The 22981-nt window shown below is 38.3% G+C and overlaps 1 protein-coding gene across 1 annotated transcript in view; it reads left to right on the top strand.

Annotated features, from left to right (window-relative positions):
* The first annotated feature begins 2326 nt into the window (after window positions 1-2326).
* Window positions 2327-22981, top strand: part of si:ch211-246m6.5 (von Willebrand factor D and EGF domain-containing protein) — a 393193-nt gene continuing 372538 nt past the window's right edge. The window contains exon 1 of the mRNA XM_028806510.2: window positions 2327-2990. Within this exon, the coding sequence (XP_028662343.1) occupies window positions 2903-2990 (88 nt within the window). The 5' untranslated portion in view covers window positions 2327-2902. The remainder of the gene's footprint in view (window positions 2991-22981) is intronic.

Raw genomic sequence — 22981 nt, 5'->3', positions numbered from 1 at the left:
ACTGCATGACAGGATAAAAACCAAGTGATGAAGTCAAAGATGCTCTCGGTAGAACCACATTTTGGTGAGGCATAGATCAAGGCGAGGGTATAAAAGCATTTCTAAAGCTTTGAGTGTTTCCAGGAACACAGTCACCTCAATAATTTTGAAATAGCAGACGGTGGGAACCACGAGGACTCTTCCAGACAAGCTGAGTAACCGGACAAGAAGGACCTTGGACAGGGAGGTGACTAAGAACCCAATGGTCACTATAACAGACCTTCACAAATCCCCTGCCGAGTACCTGTTGGTATAATGATCATCTCAGCAGCACACCATCGATCAGACGTTTATGATAGAGTCGCTAGATGAAAGCCAATTTTGGGTAACAGGTATATGACAGTCTCCTAAGCGTATTCTAAAGCCATTTAAAGGATTCTGGGAACAAAAGAAAAAGGTTCAATTGGTGTGATGAGTCAAAGACTAACATTTCTCTGGTGGGAATTCCAAGCACTATGTCTAGCAAAGATCAGGCATTGATAGCTAATACCATTCCTACAGTGAATCACGGTGGTGGCAGCATCATGCTATGGGGGTGACACTCAGTGGCATGGACAGGTGAGACTGTTCACAATTGAGGAAAGGATAAATGCAGCCAAATACTGGGTTGCTTTTAAAGAAAAGCTGCTCCAGAGTGTACGCAATCTCAGACTGGGGAGACGGTTCAGCTTTCTGCACAACAATGACCTGAGGCATGCAGCCAAGACAAAACGAGAGTGACTTCGGGACACGTCTCTGACTGTAACCAAGTGGCTCAGTCAATATCTAGACTCAAACCTCTCAGAGAGACCTGACAATGGTAGTTTACTGATGCTTCCCATCCATTTTAATGGAGCTTCAGAGGATTTGTCTGGAATAATGGGATAAACGGCTCAAATCCAGATCTGCAAAGCTTGTAGAGTCTTACCCAAAAGACTTAATTGCTGCCAAGGGGGCTTCTACAAAGTACTGAATTAAGGATCTGAAAACTTCTATAAATGACCATTTCAGGTGTTTAATTAATTTGCAAACCTTTGTGAAAAAATGTTCTCACTGTGCCATTATGGAATTATTAACTGTAGACTGATGGGCAAAAATGGGCAAAAATGTACATTTTACAAGACAATAAAATGTGCAGAAAGTTAAGGGGTCTGAATATTTTCTGTACTTTTATCACTAATCCCTTGTTTTCTAAGCACGCTTTTCCCGTATACAGTCACAGATAAACAGAGTCACAAGGAATCAATCCTGGACGGGATGCCAGCTCATCCCATGGTACACTCATCATGCACACACCCATATCCATTTGCACAGGGCTAGTTTGCACTTCTGAGTCTAGGAACAATTCTGAAATGTAGGTGCCATGAAATATAACCCAAGAGAACACAGAAAGCATGCAAATTCCATAGAAAACGTATAGGAAGTAAACTGTTGTTCAAAAATTTGACACGTCATTTTAACCTCATATACATATGCTTTCTCCTGGTAGACATATTGTCTTCAACATGTATGCAATGCATGCTAAAGTAGGTTAACTAGAAGCAACTGACTTGGTGTAATGATGATGGACTGGGATCCCATTTTAGCTCCGTCTGCATGGGTTTCTTTACTAGCACTCTGGATGTCAACCCACATTTAAAAGACACGTGTGTGGTTGTTTGTTAAATAAGGATGCTATAAAAGGCAGCAGCACTAAACACTGTGCCACCATGCTGCACAACTGCAGCATAATGTATCCAAGCTAAAGCGAACACAACTCTTATATTATTCATTTTGTATCCTTTACTGTGCCTTGCTAGGTCCGTCGAGTTAAAAATATATACAGATTGTGTCTGCAGCATATTCTTAAGCTGTATTTTCAATCTTTCATTTGTCACAAATGTTAATTGTTGTTGTTGTTGCAATCAGAGACAAAATGAAATAAGACAAATTTTACATTGAGAAATGTAAAAGTAAAATAAATACAAATCTAATGAGAGCGCCCAATACATGTTTAATTTTGTATTGCTCTTCTAAAGGTCAAGTGTGAAAAGCAAATTACATAGGCTCCTTAAAGCATGGAAATGGCTGCTTATTGGATCGATGACAAGAAGAGTGGTTTACACAAGGATTAAACGATTTCTGTATTTCAAAACGTATCTGCAAATCATTCATCATTCGTTTTTTTTTTTTTTTGTTTTTTTTGCATGCAGCCGAGAATCAATTTAAAACTCGCTTGTATGTGTTTGCTGAAATTATGGACCATGATATCCAGAAAAAGGTTTAATGTATATCAAAGGGAAAAAGGGGCTAACTCATCTTTACGGTTGTTTTATCAGAAATTAAAAACAGATGGCGGCGAACTGTCACGCTCTTTTGCTAGAGGAGATAGCAAATCATCATGTTCTCCGTACATAAGGTATACGATAGCAAAGCATAATTTCTTCAGTCCGTTCTGCCGAAATCATTAAATGTATTTAAGAGTTTATAATATACGGGGGATGTATAGAAAGCGTCCCGCTGATTGGATACCGGGAACATGAAAAATGACAGTCGAATCTTTAGGTGATGTGAACTTCGAACTTCTGCACGCGCGATCCTCTCTCATTACACTACCAGTGTCCCCCCCAGACCCACCTTCTTCGGCATTTCTTTTGACTTTGTGCCTTTCACCCGTATGACTCTTTCCTGTATCTCGGACAAAGAGGTCGGACAAAGAGTTCATCGCTAATTTCCCAAAGCGCTGTTAACAAGAGTGCGCTCGCATAAAGTCCGACACGGGACAGTCTTCTGGTCGCACGTTTCTTTTTAACTTACACATGGGGATCGCTGTCTTTTTCATTTCTACTTAAAGAGCCGGACGAGAAAGAAAATTAAACAGTTGTTCCGAAAAATAAATTGTACCATGGATCACTTAGTTAATTGTGCTTCGCATCTCACAGCATTTTCTTTACTTTGGATATCAGTGATGAATTCTTGCGCTTCACAGCTAGGTAAGATGAAGTTCGGCGCAGTCTCTTTTCCTTTTCTTCTATAAAGCATTATTGTTATATACCTTCAGTAATTAGGTAATATTATACTGAGTGTGAAACAAAAAGTGTGCATCTTCCAAAGTGTAAAAAACTTCGTGTCAGAAGCTGCAGAACAGACCAGAACATATTGCAGACATGTTTTTCATGTGTTATGGCGATGCAATTTAATCCTCAGGGAGAGGACCGATTTTCTGATTAAGTTCAATATTTGGAGGCCACGTATCGTCTTGTAATTCCATCAGAGGATGGTGTATTTAGTATCAGTTATTTTTCTTATGCTGCCTGTCAGTGTTTGTCATATAACAGAGCACTCTGCGGAGCAAATAAGTTTCTGTCAGGATATACGGGGCTTTTACAAGGTTTTCAAAGTTTAACTGTGACATTTTATTGCATTACTTGTGCTACCTTGTGGCTTTTAATTGTGTTCACCTATAGTTTAAAAAGTACGTTGTAGTGGTCGCACGGTGAAAGTTGATATGTACTGTATTGTTTGATTTAGAGACTGAAACTCTAAGCAGAGAGTTTCAAAACATAGATACATGGAAACATACACAGCCATTCATTTTCTAATTTTCTCATGTAGTTCTGACTGAAAAAGCAACACGCCCTGGTCTGAGCACCAGTCCTTCACAGGACACACACACACGCACACACAGAGTGATACACAAAGGGTCAGGTAACAACAGTCAGTTAGATTAACAGACATATTGCCTCAACTTAAAATAATACATCATTTCAGAAAACCTGAAGAAGAAAATACCAAATATTACAACATCTGTATCGTCTATACCCAATCAAACCAATTAGTTATAAAATAGATATGTTGGAGATTCTGCCATTGTATTCATGTTGTTATTTTGTGAATTATTGATTTTCATGGTAAAACTATGAAGCCTATCCCCTAAGAATAAGAATACAGTTCTCAGATCTGTACATGTGGGTGTGCTTCTCTTTCACTTCATAAACTCACAATTAAAGTACAGTTTGAACCAATGTATTTTATAGTGCTAACACAATACAGAACATGTGAAATGCCAGTGAGACACAGATACTACATTATACTAAATATGAAGTCTAAGTCACAAAATGGGAAGGAGTAATTTATAATTTTGAATGTAATATATAGTTTAAATTGCAATGGTATTCCATATTTCCAAACCAAATAACTATGCACCTTCTTTTCATTAGCAAGTGTTTTTATTATCTGTATAGTTTTTTTATGCAGCTGATATAGCCCCGTGTTCCATTTTGTCAGGAATTGATGACTTTTTAAATCTATATTAAATTATTTTGCTAGGCTGTTTCTGACTTAAGGGGTAAGTATTACACAATTATAGTTTTTGAAAGTGAAACTCATTGTCTGTACATTATTGGTATATGACTTCATGAAAAGAATGAGTGTCTAGATGTAAAATATTACTTTGAACTTATTTACTGCAGTTTACAGTACTGTACTAGTGTACTGTTCCTATCTGTAAAGGACTGGCCTACTTTTTCATGGAAAGAACTCTGCATTTCAATATACCGTATATACTCATGTATAACTTGGGTCTTGAAACCTGAAAAATCGATCATAAAATCAGACCCCAACATATATGCCCATTCAAAAATGTGACACTTAATTTTTTTTTTTTTACATCTTCTTGCTTCCTCCAATCACGCACCAGTTTCTCAGACACATCGAATTTTGTTGCATCAGTGCAGTTACCAATTTCTTTTGCCACTTCAACAACTTTTAATTTAAAACCAGCTTCATATTTTCTTCTGATCGAACGTTCCATCGTAGATAAGGGATGTGAGATACAAAAAACACAAAACTGTGCAAACGTCGCTTTGGGATATTTCAGATATTACCGTCTGGTCATGTAGTCACAATACTTAGAAAATAAAGGCAGTGTGCTCCATGGTTACTCTCTCAGATGGGGGTTAGCATATTATAATCTCTTGGACCAATAGCATGAGTTTTCCATATTTGTCTTATACAACCGACATTATAAAATACCGGAAATTATACGGTATTTAAAAAAAATCAAGTCCCAGCTTATCTGTGGGAGAACTTAAACGCAAGTGTATACAGCATATAATGTGGTACCTTATACATTTTAATTCATCATGTATCTTATCTTCTGTAACATTCCTGGTGGGAGGTCCAACTCCAGGATGCTGCCTCCTGTTGCTCTTAGAGAATTGTCAGGTGCCATGAGAACCACTGGGAGATATCATCTTTCTCAATATATTCCTAGTCTTTTTACTTTCTCGTATAGGAAGTACAGGGAAAGTATTGTAATTGTCCAAAGATTCAATGTCGAGATTGTGATGAATCTCGATGTTTTAGACCTACCTGACTTCCTTGTATACAAGTATAGGGAAAGAATTGGAATCCACCAAAAATTCATTTTCAATATTTTGATGAATCAGATCTCCCGAGTCAGAAAATACCATTTTTGGAATTATGTCTGTGTGTGTGTGTATGTAAACACAATAACTTGAGTATGATTTCAGTAAGGTCAACCACATTTTTCATACAAATCATATGTACAAAACATAGATTTCTATCAACTTTTGGGCTATTTCTGATAACTGGAAGTGGTACTTTACCTTTTATTCATGCAGATGCAGAGTCTAATTTATTCAACTTTACTATTATAATAATTGTTCAATATATTATTAATTTGATTTGTTGTTGATGATTCTTCAATGCATAATATATGAATATAATCATTGTCTTGCGGTTAACTCCTCAAATATCCATCCCCATATCTACAGTAAGTATAGAAGAAAGTCTAGGGGAGACCACTCCCAATTTTTTGAGTGGGCATTGTCCAGCACAAATCTTTTGCTGGGGTGCCTACTGATCATCAACATCAGCTGCACAAACCACCTGAAAGGGCTGCTTTCAATCTAGAGAACCAACAGCTCTCCTCTAAGGTCTGGCTTGATTATCACACTCATCGCTTTTTCAGGGGGGATACTACCTATAGCTTTTGACCATAGGGGATGATGACGATGTAGATTGGTAAAACACTTGCAGTGTTCTGCTCAATCTCACAGTCTCTTCCTCCTCTTCTCACTGACAGGAGGCAACATACTTCATGGATGTAAGCATGACTTGGGAAGCTGCCCACCACACACTTGACTGTTAACTACTCTATGGAACACAAGAATAAAGGTGCAAAATAACGAGAGATCCTGGGGAGCCTGGGACCCCTTAATTAATCCTGTGGATCCCCAGAAGGCCTGAAAATCAAAATTGTAGAGGGACTCTTAAAGACATTTTAAAAATGTGTTTTAATGTTGAAAGTCACTTTCTGCCCATTGCTGAATTTAAAAAAAATGATATAGTAAAGTACAGAAAGCTCTTAACAGGCATAACTGGAAGGCATGGATTTGTGAGTGCTTCACAGGCAGGATAAGGCTAAATGATTGAGTGGCAGGAGCCCATTTGATAAGTATGGAGAGCATGTTCTTAAATAAGGAGGACTCAAGAAAGATGACAATGACTTTCAAAAGAGGTAAATAAATTGTTATCTTAAAAGCAGTGCTTGCCATTTTAGGGCATCACCTCAATAATGAAGAAGACAGTGATACCGATTGCTCTCATTGTAATACAGACAGTGTTCTGACTGGAAACAGCATGTGGGTAGTCACAATTCATATTAGTTTTGTTGCTTCTCAAGGCCTTTAAAAACATCAGAATTAATTCATCACTTTCACTAAGCCCTTAGGAAAAGTATTGCTGTTTAGTTTTGCTCAATAAACAAACCTGTTTTTTGGATGCAGCTGTCGCAGTGCTACTGAGAGGACTTCCATTTCCAGCAGTCAGTTGTGTGCAGGACCTGAGGGTAGGAGGCATTATGCAGGCATATTGTTGCTGGTATGAAAGAGCCCCAGTAAGGTTTCTTGACACACTTCTGCTGAATAATTCTTTGGCTGACAGTACTCAGTGTTAGTGTGTTGGGGAGAGGATGTGCAACATTGTTCATAATGACCCTCAGTTTTTTAAATTCTCTTCTTTGCTACAACCTCCAGGAGGTCCAGGGTGTATTCCATAACCGAGTCTGTCCTTTTAATTTATTTGCTGATTCGGTGGGCCTCTTATTAAGTGATGTTACTGGTCCAGCACAACACAGTGTAGAAAATTGTGTAGAGATGTAGAAGATGTAAAGGGTGTCATTACCCACATTAAGGAAATGATTGACCAATGCCCACTTTAGAGAGAATTGGCACTGAGGGAACAGATCAGTGTGGAGCTGAAGGAGTTTGTAATGCACAGCATGTAAGTGCAAATGTGTCATGATAAGTGTCTGAAGTACAAGTGCAGAGTGTGTATCTGTGTATGATGTGATTCATCTACTTAGGACAGGCATATCCATAGTTATCCAAAGCACCAGAGCAAGATTACAATATTTAACTAAATAATGGAGCACCTTAGCACTTTATGAATATCAAGTGGGATTTTGCATACTGACTTTAATTAACAGTCAGAAGACTCCAGAAGAACTAGATCATCAAATATACAATCCTTAGGTGCCTACACTAGAAAGACTTGGAAGTTTTGGGTGTGCTGGAATATGTTGTCTATGAAAGTAAAAGCTGAAAAGGCCAGACCCACCCTTAGCGGAATCCAATGTGTATTTTAAACACAAGTAAATCTCACTTGACACAAAGGTATAGCACATGAATTGGCAGACAGCAATGGTCTCTGAAACTCCATCCATTCATAGCACCTTGCCCAAGATATCCCGATGAAATTTATCATAAACCATCCCCACATCCACTTATGTAGACAGGGATGTCATACTGACACACCTATCATATAAAGTGCCTGTGAAGGGCCAAAGATGTGGTCCACAGTTAACATAGCTGCTATTAAAACCAAATTGCTCTTTCTGAATCTGAGGATACTTGAATAAGAAAAGTAACTATATATGTCAAAATTTATATCAAGGTTCTATTGCTGAATCCTGGCATACGCACATATGTAAGGAAGATGTATTCACAAAAGTATGGATGTGTAACTCATATAGTTTAGTGGAAAGGATCAGTATGCACTGCTGAGTCCATCTGAAGCTAGGTTACATTGTAATTGATGCGTTACTTTTCATGACTTTCATTGACAGCAAACCTACCATTTACAGAACCAGCATATTTCCCATTTAAATGTCCTCACTACCACCGTACTGCTTCTCTGTGTGGCATAACCTGAGAAACAATATTCCTGCCTACTACTTTTAGCAAGAACCTGAGGAATTCAACTAATTTTGAGTAAAGAAATGTAGAATTATACAATATAATTTAATAATGAGAGATAACCTCTCAAGCCAGGCTACTTCTTCAGGCTAGAAAGTCCTGGTCCATTGTTAATTCTGCTTGGTAACAATATTAAATCCCCTGTATGGGTTACTTCTAGGAAAGGAAATCACCTTACAGGTCAGATTTTTTCTCAGGGACATTATGATTGATTTTCCTCTAGCATCCTCTGGTGTCTCCTCCCCTGAATTTTCATAAGCTCTTTAAGTGTTGAGATTACAGCCCAGCTTGGTAGCTTTTCATACCTGAATGAGAACAAAATAGTTAATCTCTGCTTAGTTAGGTGCTGGCAGTGCCTCCTAGCTGTTGTCTTGAAGAGCACTGGCCCTTTGTTCGATTTCTCTCTTAAACAACTACTTCAGTTAGTTGTGGCTTTGACATATCAAAGTAATATGGCCTCATTCTCTTGGTGAAGAAAAGGTCAGACATTCCTGAGTCACCCATTCTCCAGAGTCCTGGGTGGGCACTGCAAGCTTCAAACCAGGCTATATCTTCTTCATTCAAGGCCTGTTACTCTTAAGGTGGATTATTTACACATAGAGGGCTTAAAGATTTAGTCTCCTCAAATGTCTGGCACTTTTGTCTCCTACTACTGCCAGTGTTGTACCCTTTTTTCATCTGTTTGACATGCCCTTAAATCATAATATCCCAGTGGTGCTCTTATTCATTCAGGTTTTATAAAATACTTACAGTAGAACAAATTATATTGAAATAACAGGAAAAACGGTTTGATATAAATAATACATGCACATAATTATGACATGGTTTATGCAGCTGGCAGAAATAATGTGTCATTCTTTTATTTGCAAAGAAAACAACATACTTTTTAAATTGCCTTTGTGTTTTTATAATTGGAGTCTTAAAGATGTAGTACTTTTAAATTGCTATGTATTAAGGAACTTTTATTCTGAAAAAAAAATTAAAATCATAAAACATATTTAACACACAACTGCAAATTACTTAGCAATTTACTTTAATATACTATTGTGTACTAAGTAAATTATTTTTTAAAGGTAGGTAGGACATTAAACACATCTGTCTTCAGCCACCAGAGTGTATGGGTTTCTTATCAGATCTGAATGTGTTTGATCTTTAGGAAATTAAGTTTTGATCTTTAAGAGCAAGCAGTATAAGGTGACACAAGTATTTTATCAACTCAGATAAGGAATCTGGAATTTTATAGCACTTCTAAATGAAAGAATAAATGAAAATCATTTACTGCTGCTTACAACACAATCCACAATGATATCAATAAACATCTTATCCTTACCTTATGTATTTTTGGTATAAGTCAACACAGTGTAGTATATCCTTACTGTATGCACAAGCACAGTTACTGACACAAATTGTAATTTGACTGTTTAATTTAACTAAATATAAGAAGTGGGGATGCATTTTGTGTGCCATATAAAGTGACTGGGCAGCTGATGACAGTGTTTAGCACTCCTGAGTCACACATCTTGGAAAGTGGACTGATTATTCTAGCTTGGATGCTGTGTACATGAAGTTTGCATGTTCTCTCTTTTACATTTACTTTTGCCTGATTGCTCATTTTTATTTTCCAAAGATTTGCAGATTAGACTGATTGGCATGTGTCGGTTATCCCAGTGTGTGGGTGTGTAATATTCAGAGATCCTGTACTGATATGGTACAGCTTCTTCTTTCCCTATAACTGTATTTAAGTGGGCCTGAAAATGAATGGAAAAATGGGTGAACATGAAGTCACAGGGTAGGACAAGTTTACAATAGTCAATTAATGTTAATGTGGTACGGGCCAAAGCTGGGAGTGCACACTGCCTGAAGAAGTTGCTGTATCTCCAGACTTAATGGTTTCTCATATATATACAGTATATATATATATATATATCTTCCATTCATATATATATATATATACAGTGGACCCTTGACTTACGAACTCAATTCGTTCGCGAGGGCTGGTTGTAACTCAAGTTTGTTGTAAGTCAATACTATTTTTCCCATAAGAAATAACGGAAATACCCATAATGCGTTCCGAACCTCCCACTGCAACACTTACTTAACCTTTTCATAATAAAAAAAGGGTTGTATAATGTGCATAATTTACCAAAACACCAATAATTTTTCTAATGTACTAACCAAAAAGTAATAAAAAGTGCCTAGCCTACCAGAAACAACAATTTCATACTGTACTCACCATTTAATTTGACATCTTTGGGCTGCAGGAAGGGAGGAGGATGATAATGAAACTGAAGGCTTTTTAAAGGCTTTCTTTAACTTGCGCTCAGGCATTTGCAATCACTTCAATAGCTTCTTTTGCGTTAATTTTAATCTCCTCCTGCCTACAAGTTATTCTGACGAGAATTTTTCTCAGCATTTCCTTGCGATGATACAAGGAACTGTTTCTGAACTCTTCTGAGACCCCCCCCCCACTCTCCACTCAATGGGAACGACAGACTGAAGTGCGTGCTGAAGTGCGTCCTGAAGCGCGATTGCCGCGACTGTGGAAGCTTGCTTGTCCATTGCCGGGCAGGGATATCACATGCATATCACCCATCAATATCTTTTCTGTTTGCTTTGGCTGAGAGACTCAGCACAGCTTTAAGCCGGCTGTTGCCCCAGCAACAGATAAACAGTCTTCCATACGGAGTTTGGACTTTGGCATGTCTTCTAGTTGGGGGAGGTCCCAATAGAGTTTACAAACCTGACATTTTATTGAATGAGTGCCACATTAATAGGAATGTTTCTGTTTGTTTACAATCGCGCAAGCGGATACACGTGATCGCATTCAGGTCGTAACGCAAGATGTTGGTCGTAAATCAAAATAAAAATTTTGGTCGTAAATCAAGTTGTTCGCATGTCAAGCCGGTCGTATATCAAGGGTTGACTGTATATATATATATATATATATTTGCAGTTGGAGATCCACGAAGGGAGAAAAAACGAATCACGTATCATAAAATAGTTTTATTCCTGAGCTTTCAACCCCTATCAGGGGTCTTCATCAGAGGATAATGCTTAGACTTACAAGAATCAAAGGCAATATATAACAACACATTCAGTGGGGGTGGGGTTTGGGTGGGTGAATGGTGACTAAGTCAGTATGATCAAGGGGGGGGGGGGGGGGGGTTGTACAGTTTAATTATTGTGTACATGTCCTTCTTAAGTTTTTTTTACATACCTGCTGTGTTTCATTCAGACCTTCAGACTGATTCAAATGTCAAACTCCAAAGCGTTTAATTGTCCAAATCTGTGCCTTCTCTTTTTTTTTTACATTTGTCCCAACTTTAAGTCTTCCAGTGTGAAGTCAGACTTAGCAGGTTTACATTTGTCTTGTAATTATTTGATCTTGCTCTAGATATACAAAGATGTGGTCTAGCATTTGTAACATGGTATCCTCAGCAGCTTGTGCTGAATATCTGGCATGCTGGTTTGGATCTGACAGAGGGTATCTTCTGGGAGGAGGTGTTTTAACATTATCTGGTCAAAATACTCTTTTGATACTGAAATTAAATGGACAGCAAATGGATATCTATCATTTATCTGCTATATTTTGGTCTAATATTACTGGACACTAATCACTAATCATTTTAAAAAGATCAGGAATAACTATTCTCTCTATTAACCATTAATCCAACGTGCAAAAAGAGTGCACTGGCTGGTCTCTGCACACTTATAAAGTCTCAGTGGTCTGTCTCATTCCTGACATTTGCCTTGTTTCACAAATTTAAATTGTGATCTAATAGCGTTAACGGTTATTTCAGTATCCATAGCAACTGGAATATTTCTTTTGAGTCCAAAAATCAAGTATTTGTTACCAAGTCTGTAAAACAAATTATTCACATTATTTGCAAAAAAAGTTAAACTTAAATATTAATACAGTGACCTTTGAATTTATAACCACTAATGTCTGTTATCTGTGGGCAAAGTTCAATTTGCATTATTCTCAAATCATGATTCTAGTTTGTCTTTGGATGTTACCCTGTATTCCATAATCTTGTTTTGCCCTTATTTCTTCTGAAATGACATTTTAAAACAGTCACCATTTATCTGACATAAAAAGATAAAATATCTTTTAATTCAGTGGTTACTTGCAATTTATTTCTTGACTAAATTTTAATAGTCAAACTAAAGTTATCTTTTTGCAATGCTGACATCGTTTCAGAAGCCACAGTTTTTGATGTTCTGTATTACATCACAGATGGCATTCCAGTTGGCAGTGCCGGACCGTGCATTTCACACGTAGGCCTTCAGTAGTGCTCCGTCTGAATCAACTCGCCCCTCAAAAACTAATTTATGGTTATAAAAACCATCTTAATATGCAGAAATACAGTATAAAGAGCCATTGCATCACAGATAGATAACTCCTGTAGCCACAATAAATGCCTTTATTGAACAGACAAACCAGGGGTGAACAAGTTCCTTTCTACTGCAGCTACAGCCACGACACACATAAAAAACATCAATAATAACTCATAAACTTGCAATATTATTTAGGAAAATCGCAACATTTTACTCACCAAAAATTCGGATTATTTGTAAACAAAATCCATCCTCCTCTCTTTCCTCAAAAACAGTTCAATTACTCTGTCATACAGATTATCCGTGCGCTTCAGTTCCATCACGAAGCTAATGCTGAAAGTCGAACCTGCCCTGTCATATTTCTGGCATAAGTTTTAATTCACTTTAGGGCTGAAAATGTCCACTTCACAGAAGCAATGGACACGGGAATGGTCACCGCCAAACATACCAATGTGTACAGCTGCCCCATGATGCCCTCATTCAGATTTTTCTATTACACCATCCGCACCATCCTATCCAATCAACGGGTCTGAATACAGTGACGTTGCCGTACGCCTACTAGAGGGCCCTAGTGAAACCAACTCAAAATCTGATTGGTTGAAGCAACAGTTTAATCGACATTTATTTTTGTGTTAGAGGGCCTGCAGAACGGAATGTGAAGGCCTCTGGGCAGACTTCTTTGACTTTGACCCTGCCTGGCAACAAATGATGGCTGAAATGTGATTGGTTAAATGCTTTAATATGAAAATACATGTCTGGAAGCAGGCGCAGCACAACAATCGGAAAAGCTATGAAAGGAAGCGGACAGACTATTTGGAATTATTTAATAAGTATTCATGGACAAAATATAATTAACATCAGTTTGTGATTCAGATATTTTTTTAGGCCAGCAGAGAAGGCCTTGCAGGCCCTGACGGCCCGCCACTGCCAGTTGGTACATTCAAGGTAGTTCAATGGGGTCTCAGTCTTCTCAGCACACCAGCTTCTAACTTACACCTTTTTGTCATAGTAATGTCTGATAGGTTACTGTAAGTTTGATTGTATAGTTGTGTGAGTGTCCCAGACCTGGCAAAGCCCTTAAGACATAAACACTCTCAATGGTATCATATCAGTCAATCAAGGCTGGGTTTGTTTTGGTTGTAACTCTCGATATATTTATTAAAGTCAGGCAAATGGTCCTGCTTTGGGCAAAGATTAAAGTCTCCTTGATTAACTAGACTGCATCTAGGACTTCTAGTTGTGAACAATCTGATTGTACTTCCACGGAGGAAGAAGAGCTAGAATGTTAGATTGCCAGAAAGAAGAGCTAGCTATTCAGCTGGGTCACAGAATAGGTAAAGACCGTCCAAGCTTACCTGCTACAAAAAGAAGATGGCAAATGGAGATGGACTGTAATGTTGAACATGTCGAAGGTCAACACCAGAAGATCAAAAGAACTAGACATCCAGCCATCCATTTTCCAACCCACTGAATCCAAACACAGGGTCATGGGGGTCTGCTGGAGCCAATCCCAGCCAACACAGGGCACAAGGCAGGAAACAATCCCGGGCAGGGTGCCAACCCACCGCAGGACACACACAAACACACCCATACACCAAGCACGCACTATGGCCAATTTAGAATCGCCAATCCACCTAACCTGCATGTCTTTGGATTGTGGGAGGAAACCAGAGCGCCCGAAGGAAACCCACGCAGACACGGGGAGAACATGCAAACTCTGCGCAGGGAGGACCTGGGAAGCGAACCCAGGTCTCCTAACTGCAAGGCAGCAGCGCTACCACTGCACCACCATGCCACAGAACTAGACACCAACACCAAAAATGCTAGGCAATATTTGTAATCAACGACTCATTATCTATCCTCTATATATAAAATCCTAAGCCTAAAAGTGCAATGATTTTGTGCAACGATTTTATGTGATGTTTTATGTCACTTTTTTGTCACGCTTGAAATCAGGCTTATTTTAAAACCTACATATATATGTTTGGTATCATTCTTTTCAGAATTTATCAAACTTTAATGTGATGTTGTTAGATTTTCAGATTCTTATTCCATTTGTAAATTATAAACTAAAAAATATCAAGAACTCACATCCCGCGAGACAAGACTTTGTGCCAAGAGATTTAACCATGCTCAGGGTCGGAAATAAAAGACAATGAGTAGGGCAGCTATTGTACAGGCTTTTAAATGTTTGAGATGCAGATCACGTGGCATGGCAGAAACAGCAAGCCAGCAGCTGATCGAGCAAAGAGGATGTAAACGAAAAACTGTATTTGTTTCCCATTGTATCACCGTTTAAGAGGGGGTTTCGGAGGAGCTACTGCATCTCCTATTGGTGCTTTCTTCCCCCTCTTCACAACGAGAGTGGCAGAGATGTGAAGTGGCTGGCACGTAGCACAGACCGTGGGAGATGGCGAGCGAAGACAGCAGGGGGCGAACCCCCTAGTATTTTATACAGTGAAGGTCAATAGAAGAGGCACACACACTAGAAAATACTAAGAACAGTCTCAGATATCACTGAGCATGTGGTGCCGAACTTTAAAGTGACACACAGATGATGTCACTTGACCAGACATCTAAAAGGCAACTTGGAGGAACAGCTTCTCCAAATGGTGTCGCCAATGCATAAACAAAATGGGGGCCGTGTTAAATCAAACACGTAACAATAATAGTTATTAACAAATGCCCAGAGATAATGACTTATACAAATGACCATGGAGATTCTCTGAACTTGAAGCAAAATTTATTAAGAGCAAAAAAAGAAATGTAGTTTGAATCATGGCAGTGATGTGATACCTTTCTCATGGCGAAGTGAACGGCCTTAAATGAGGCACTAACAGTCCAGTTCTGTGCCTATGGACCTGGTCTTTGTTTTAATATGATATGGTTTCTAACATTTTTAATGATAAATACACACAATCTTCTGCTTGAGGTTTTCTTTTCGTTCTTTGGTCCAATCTCACAAGAAAAAAAAACTTTCAAAATCTGCATCTGAATGTGTGCTTATTACTGTTAACGCAATTTCTGAAAGTTATATTAAATAGAATTACTACATAAGATACTGTATACAATTCATTCCTAATGCTTTGTATTATCAAATGCAAATTATGAGAATATTCATGTAAAAGATTTGCTCTTAATCCAGTACTTTGTTTTTATCCAAATCTCTGCTCTGATTACCTTGTTTCTGCTGTATTCTGATGGTAATTGTAAAATTTCTTCATGAGGGATGTTCAAAACTGGGAGTCTGAGACCAATCAGTATTTCCCGTGTGTATATTTTCTTTGGATGCATGTCTCGGTTGCTTCTACTAATCTGTCTGGCTGCAGATTTTGAGCAGTTCATTAGGAAAGTGGTTAGAACTAACAAAAGAAAAAATGCAGCAGGCTTCATTTTTCTCCAGGGTGTACATATTAAAAGGTTAAACAACTCAAAATAAATGACAACTTCTTACAAAGAAGAACATAACAAAATAAAAATGGCAAATTTAGTAATTTGAGTTGCTGTAGGAAGAGTTATAATAAAACTATTATACATCTTGGCTTTATATTTTTTTCAGTCATTTTCAAACTCTGTTTATTTTTAAGTTCATTATACGGTTCCTAATTTTGATCATCTTATTTTCTGATGATTGTCCAATTCTATACCTAACCATCTGTCTGATTTTTTAATTTAATTTTTGCACTGTGGACAATGAATCTTTTTGTCTTCTTTTTTAAACTCTGTATACTGTGGCTCCTGTTTTGACTGCCCCAAGCATCTTTCATCCATATCCACCTTTAACATGTATAAGGCTTGGTGTTGTTACGCTCTCTAACCATGGAGACATCTAATATATCCTGACTGCAGATAAGGTGGCACAAGGCTAACTCAGTTGTTGCAAAATCTAATGACACATCATGAAGCAGCACTAGCAGGCACAGGAGCAGTGGTCTGAAAAGAGGAAATAAGCAAAAAGGTTAATTGTCCAGAAAGCAATAAAGTCAAAATCTACAAAATGGGATGGGCTGGCAATATTCAAGGATGAAGCAGCACAAAGTCAGGAAGCAGAGGCAGAAAACAAAAAAAAAGCAGAAGCCAAAAACTGTCAAAACTTTAAACATACAAAGCAGGTCAAGCAAGAATAAGGTAGTAAATTACAACACCAATTCATGGGGGGCTCTCATCTTTGATATCCCAGCCCGCCCTATCACATAATTGCATCATAACATAAGTTGCTAAGAACTCCAATAAGATATGTGAAATCAGAGATAAAGAGTACAAGAAGGGTGTGTTTAATTTCAGGGAGCAAATGAGAGGAGGGGTGCAATTCAAACTACATCCTGACAATACAATACAGTTTATTTTTGTATAGCCCAAAATCACCCAAGAAATGTCACAATGGGCTTTAACAGGCCCTGCCTTTTGACAGAGCCCCAGCCCTGACTCTCTAAGAAGACAAGGAAAAACTCCCAAAGAAACCCTTGTAGGGAAAAAATGGAAGAAGCCGTGGGAAAGGCAATTCAAAGAGAGACCCCTTTCCAGGCAGGTTGGGCATGCAGTGGGTGTCAAAAAAAGGGAGTGAATACAATACAATACACAGAACAGAATATCAGAAGTAATCCTCAATACAATAGATAGATAGATAGATAGATAGATAGATAGATAGATAGATAGATAGATAGATAGATAGATAGATAGATAGATAGATAGATAGATAGATAGATAGATAGATAGATAGATAGATAGATAGATAGATAGATAGATAGATAGATACTTTATTAATCCCAAGGGGAAATTCACATACTCCAGCAGCAGCATACTAATAAAAATAATATAATAGTACAATAGAAATATTACAAGTACAGAGCAAAATTCAACAGTAGATGATATCACATAACACAATTTGGATTTGTTCAGAGTCCTGGAGACCTCGGCCATCAAGCTGCCTCCCCCATTTGGCCATTCCACAGTTGAGTCAGTGCTGGGCCAGCCAGCCTGATGAAAGGACCCTTCTACCTGATGAATCCATGAGAAATGACTTTTCCTTAGGCGGGCAAAACAACTTGGCAGGTGGGCAGTGGCACCAAGTGCCACATTTGAGTACCGAGAAGAGAAATAGAATAGGTGAGGGTTAGTAACATATTATAACTATCATATTACTTATGTTTTAGTGCAAATGACACAGCAGAGACAATGACCACAAGGGTGGCAATAAATTAATTTGCCACAGTAAGTTATGTTCGAAAGTAAAGACGTTATTATAAATTAAAACAAAACTAGAAAATATACTATAAATTAAAACAATAACTAGTCTTTCTTAAATTTTAAAATGAAGATGAAAGAGCAGGGGTAAAAATGTAAAAACAAAAATCTTAAACCTGTCATTTTAGGAAAGAAAAAATAGCTAAAAGGAAAACAGTTTTGTAAGATTCAGCCATTTTAAAAGGAGGCCAGATATGTGCTTCACCTTATTGCTCAACTTCCTCCAGGGCAACCTTTCAGTCCTAGGGGTGTGGATTCACCTCAAACAGTCATCTCCAAGCACTATTACAATTCACATTATTAAATGTTGGTGCCCAGATGGTAATTCCTGTTTCTATCCTGTAGAGAGCTAGAAAGTAATCAGTGAAAAAAATATCACACATACAATCACTCAGCATATAATAAGAATAAGCATAAGAAATTTGACAAACGAGAGGAGACCATTCAGTCCATCAATCCCATTTGTTAAGCTAGTAGCTAAGCTGTCCCAATATCTCATCCAGATTCTACTTAAAAGTTGTAAAAGGTTTCTGCTTGTGCTGTAAAATTCAGTAGTTGGTTTGTGGTTCTTCAGTTTTTTTCATCATGGTTTGGTCTGGCTATTTCATGTTCTCAGTATTTTTTTTTATAGTTTGTACACACGTCACACCACGGAAAGTGTGAAAAGCTAAATATTGATATGCACTGTGAACTTAGTATGATGATCAAAAAATCTAAAACTTTTATAAAAAATACAATGCATTGTAATCAGTTCACAAAGTAAAATTAAACTCTATGTGTACCTCTTTCCAACACATACCATGCTGCCATTTGGCCAGGGCCAGCTCTATGCTAAGGCCGACTAGGCATCTATCACAAAAGTGAGGTCCATGACAGCACAAATTTTAACAGAGAAAAAAAAAATTCAGATTTGAGCCTCAGTAGGCTTTGTGCCCTAGGAACCAAGTTAACCAAACTATTCTAAAACATTATTTACCGCTCTGATGCTAATCTTTCTGATTATAAAATAGGTCATTACGATAGCAATTGACGAGAAGAATTCATAATTAATTGCATAATTATGGTATTTGAGGGTTCCTCCTGCACAGTTTAGCTCAAAAACTAATCAGCACATTATCATCTGATAACAGGCTTAAGTTTCGAGTTTGGTATTTTTCCATCCAGCCATTTTAGCTCTAGACAGTCCAAAAGAAACCCTGACACACAGACACACACACACAGACAGACAAAACCCATCATCGAGATATCAATGTTTTCAGTATCACGGGACCCAAAAATGTCAAGATTCATTGAAAACTGGACATGGAAATTTTTGATGAATCTAAAGCTTTCGCTCCTCCCCCATAGACGAGAGGTTATGGTGGGGGAGGGAGCAAAGCAAAAAAAGACAAAAAGAGTGCTGTTAAACTTGGAGGGCAAGGCTAAGGTGAGTGGCATCACAGCAGAACTTCTCTGGGATATGCTTGTTGTGCATTCATGTATAGTCACTCCCGGTCCAGCCGATTGACTCATACATAATTAGGCACCTACACCAGCCAACAGTTTAATGAGGAGAGTGCAAGCAATAAATAGGGGGAGAATGAGAATGATTGGGGGTCAAGTATTGAAAATGTAATGCCAAGGCAGAAGTGGGAAAGCAAGTAAGAGTAGTAGAGTAGTGGAAGCAGTGTTGTTGGGCCCTTGTAAAAAGCATAGCTGATGGCTCTCCGAGGGGTATCAACGCTGACTTGCTGGGTTGGAGAAGGAAATTCGATGAATCCTCCCAAGTATCTAGATAGCGCTACTAGAGTGTATATGAAGATGTAGGGCAAGCTATGTGTGTCTCGGCCAAGGGAGATCTGGGCAAGTGAGTCAGCAGTCAGGAGAAGGTAGCCACAGTTGTTGCCATTGCCTCCAGCTGAGTGGACCCATGATGGTGAACTAGGAAATTATTATTTAAGTAATAAGTTGGAACAAGTCGGAAAATCTGTATTCAATGCTGATGAAGTAGAATTGTCGCAAAAAAAGTGAAAAGGACAACTGGGCCAAAGAGGGGAAACCTTAAGCTATCTCCTTGTACAAGATCATGTTAAACAGGCTTATCAACCATATATGACTGTTCTCCTTAATAGAAGCAAAGTGTTTCTGTGTGCAGGAGTGAGACAAAACCATTAAGGTGTAGGTGGGAGAGGAACAAATGAGGCCAAGTGTATGCAGGAGCAGGCGAGCGTATGATGTAGTACTGCGGGAGCAGGCGGGTGTGGGTTCAAAAAATCAGTCCTGTGCAGATCTCCATCTTGGGTCACCATGTATCCTTAAGCTGGCACTGCACTTGGTGTGAATCTTGCTCCACAGGCTATTAAAATAGCAACATACAGTAGAATGCAATAGGAAAAAAATAGGTGCCGTTCAGGAGAAAAACTATCATATGACTTAAGTGCTCCTCCTTTGATAAACTACTGTGTCAGTGTTTGATTCAGTAATTGAATCAGCATTGCCTAAAAAAAAACTGATTTAAGTACACAAGGCATAAGAAAATAACTTGATTTCAGTATGTATGTGCCAGTAGTGCTACCACTGGTTCCTTTTTGAATCATGGCAGATTGAGTACATACTCAGATCAGATGATTTCATGGTATACTGACAGCTAAGAAGCTATATCAGACACTCGGCATAGTTTTGTACAGAGCAGCAATGGTTAGAGGTCATTGCAGAATATAACCATTGAAAAAAAAGAACTGCAGAGACAAAAGAAAGATAAAATGTAGTCCAAAGCTGTGAAAATCTGCCAAATTTGGATTATAGCAGTTGAAAATTTCCAAACTTCACCCATTATGGCCACTGCAACTAGTCAAGCGATAACAAAACCTATTGTTATCTCAAGAAAGTAGTACCAAGAATCTGTGATAAAATTTGTAATATCTAGTTTAGTTTTGTTGCCACAACCATGCCTTGCCATGGAAAAAGTGTTCCTCTACCTTCAAAGAAGGCAGTAATCGAGCAAAACATTTCTTTATTTGCACAAAGTTATGGACAAATGTCTCAGTACATTGAGTGAGCAATCAATTAAACAATTCATCTGATTTATACTTTTTCTAATTATATCACCTTATCTAATACATCATGGCATTTGACTCTTAAAATGCAGAAATTTAATACTAACACCAACAGTCAATCCGTCCATTAATCTGAACACTGCTTTCTTAAGAGTCATGTTTTGCAGATTGTCTTATTGATCTTAGCATGGCTTCATTGGAGAGGTGTATGGGATTTCCTATCAGTTTGTCCCTGCTTTCTGGAAGGGTTGTTGATTACTCATTTACCTTATTCTGACCTTGGAAAATTACATTGTTAGCTTCTCTAAGATGGGGCAGAGACCTCTTACACTTTCAGCTTTAAGTTACAATTAGTTAACCCTTGAGTTAAACTCAGTCCTTTTCCTAGTGTTTAATAAATTCATTCTGTTATAGCTTTTATGCATTCTTATAATGCACTGTAAAAGATTATTATATATAGCCGATGCCTGCCATAGCATACAGCGGTGTAAGAATAGGAACGGGAAACTGTGAGAAAGGAATTCAGAAATCAAGTAGAAATAAATACTTCTTGAAAGACGCAGTGTGCATGTAGAATTTCCGGCCAAGCAGGATTACAGGTGAAAGTGATAAATAAATCAGGCTTTCCGAATTTACATACTATGGCCATGGCATCCTGATAGTTTTGTTGCATGTATCTTGGACTTCCTGGAAATGTGGACGGTAATATGATCATTTTGCCCACACATACGTTGTTATTTTCAGCGTTTGCTTACAGTGCGTCTGATAGTCCTTTGTATTGTTCCACGCGCAGATCTTGTAGATGTAATCTGAGATAGTTGAGACGCGCGCCCTCTGTTTTAACATACACATCTATGACGTACTGTTGGAATAGTTTGCCGCTGGAGTGCAAAATACTAAATGTATTCCTCATTGCTAATCTGCACGCATAAAATTGGCATTGAGTAAGCCTTATTTGCTTGGCGGTTCTTTTATCGGGAACATGTTGTAAATCTTTATGCCAGCCAATGTCTCCATAAGGGAATAAAAGTGGGTAAACCATAGGATTGCAGTTCATATTGAGCGTGGAAATCTGTTTAAAGGAGTTGCCTATGGGATAGATGCAAATGTCCCTTTCGGTAGGCGTTTCACCATCTTCTCCGAGGAAAATCGCTGCAATGTCGGGGCATTGTATCTTCGTAAATCCTGCCCAGGGTTTTCCTTGAAAATCATTCGTACAGATGCCGTTGGATTGAACTGAGCGATTTCATGCATGTGTTTGTATGATTTAGCGAAGGGGTTGATGGTTCTGAGCATGGAATCTAGCTGGAGAAGTACATTTTTGCTGCATGCAGAGTTTGATTTATTTTGTAAGCGTACTTCAGTAGCTTGCGCTGTGTCAAAAACATAGAACTGTCCATATCCTGGAGAGGTAGAAGTGTTAGCATATAGTGGAGAGAGTTGGTGATAAATTTGCCCGTGTATTTTAAAACAGTATGGTCCTTGGCCAGGAGGTTGAGTTAACTGTGCACCCATGGAAGCAAACGCTAGAGAAGAGTTGTATTCTCGAATGTGTTCACGAAAATTTTTAGCTTCTGATGTTTGCTGTGTAAGAAGCTGTTGTAAAGACACAGGTGGCTCCCGCAAAGGTGGTAAAGCTACTTTACCGTTGTGGCAGCATCTCGAGTACTTGTTGGATGTATTAGGCTCAGCAGGCCAGTATAGTGCATGACATGGAAGAGGACGAATGGGAATCGAGAAATGTCATGTCGGCTACATGTGGGTGGGGCCGGTTTTGAAGTGGAAGCAGGACAAACCAGAAGAGAAATATATATAAGAGATTAACTAAAAATTCCATAGCCTCAGAAACACATAGGGCACATTGTCCTAAATCAAAACCTCTGTTTCTTCTTAGTGGACATAGTGGACAGTACGTTTTAAGGCTTTTGCTTTCACAAATGTGGACTCCGGCCCCATTTATCTCCATTTTAATTGCAAAACAGGCTAAGTATTCTTTAAAATACCTTTAGAACACACTTTTATGTGACAAATTAATATATACCATGATTGTAAAGGAATAAGTTCAACTTTAAAAATACCGAACTT

The sequence above is a fragment of the Erpetoichthys calabaricus genome, chromosome 8 (genome assembly GCF_900747795.2).
Source record: "Erpetoichthys calabaricus chromosome 8, fErpCal1.3, whole genome shotgun sequence".
NCBI classification, from domain to species: Eukaryota; Metazoa; Chordata; class Cladistia; order Polypteriformes; family Polypteridae; genus Erpetoichthys; species Erpetoichthys calabaricus.
This window is presented reverse-complemented; position numbering and strand designations above follow the sequence as displayed.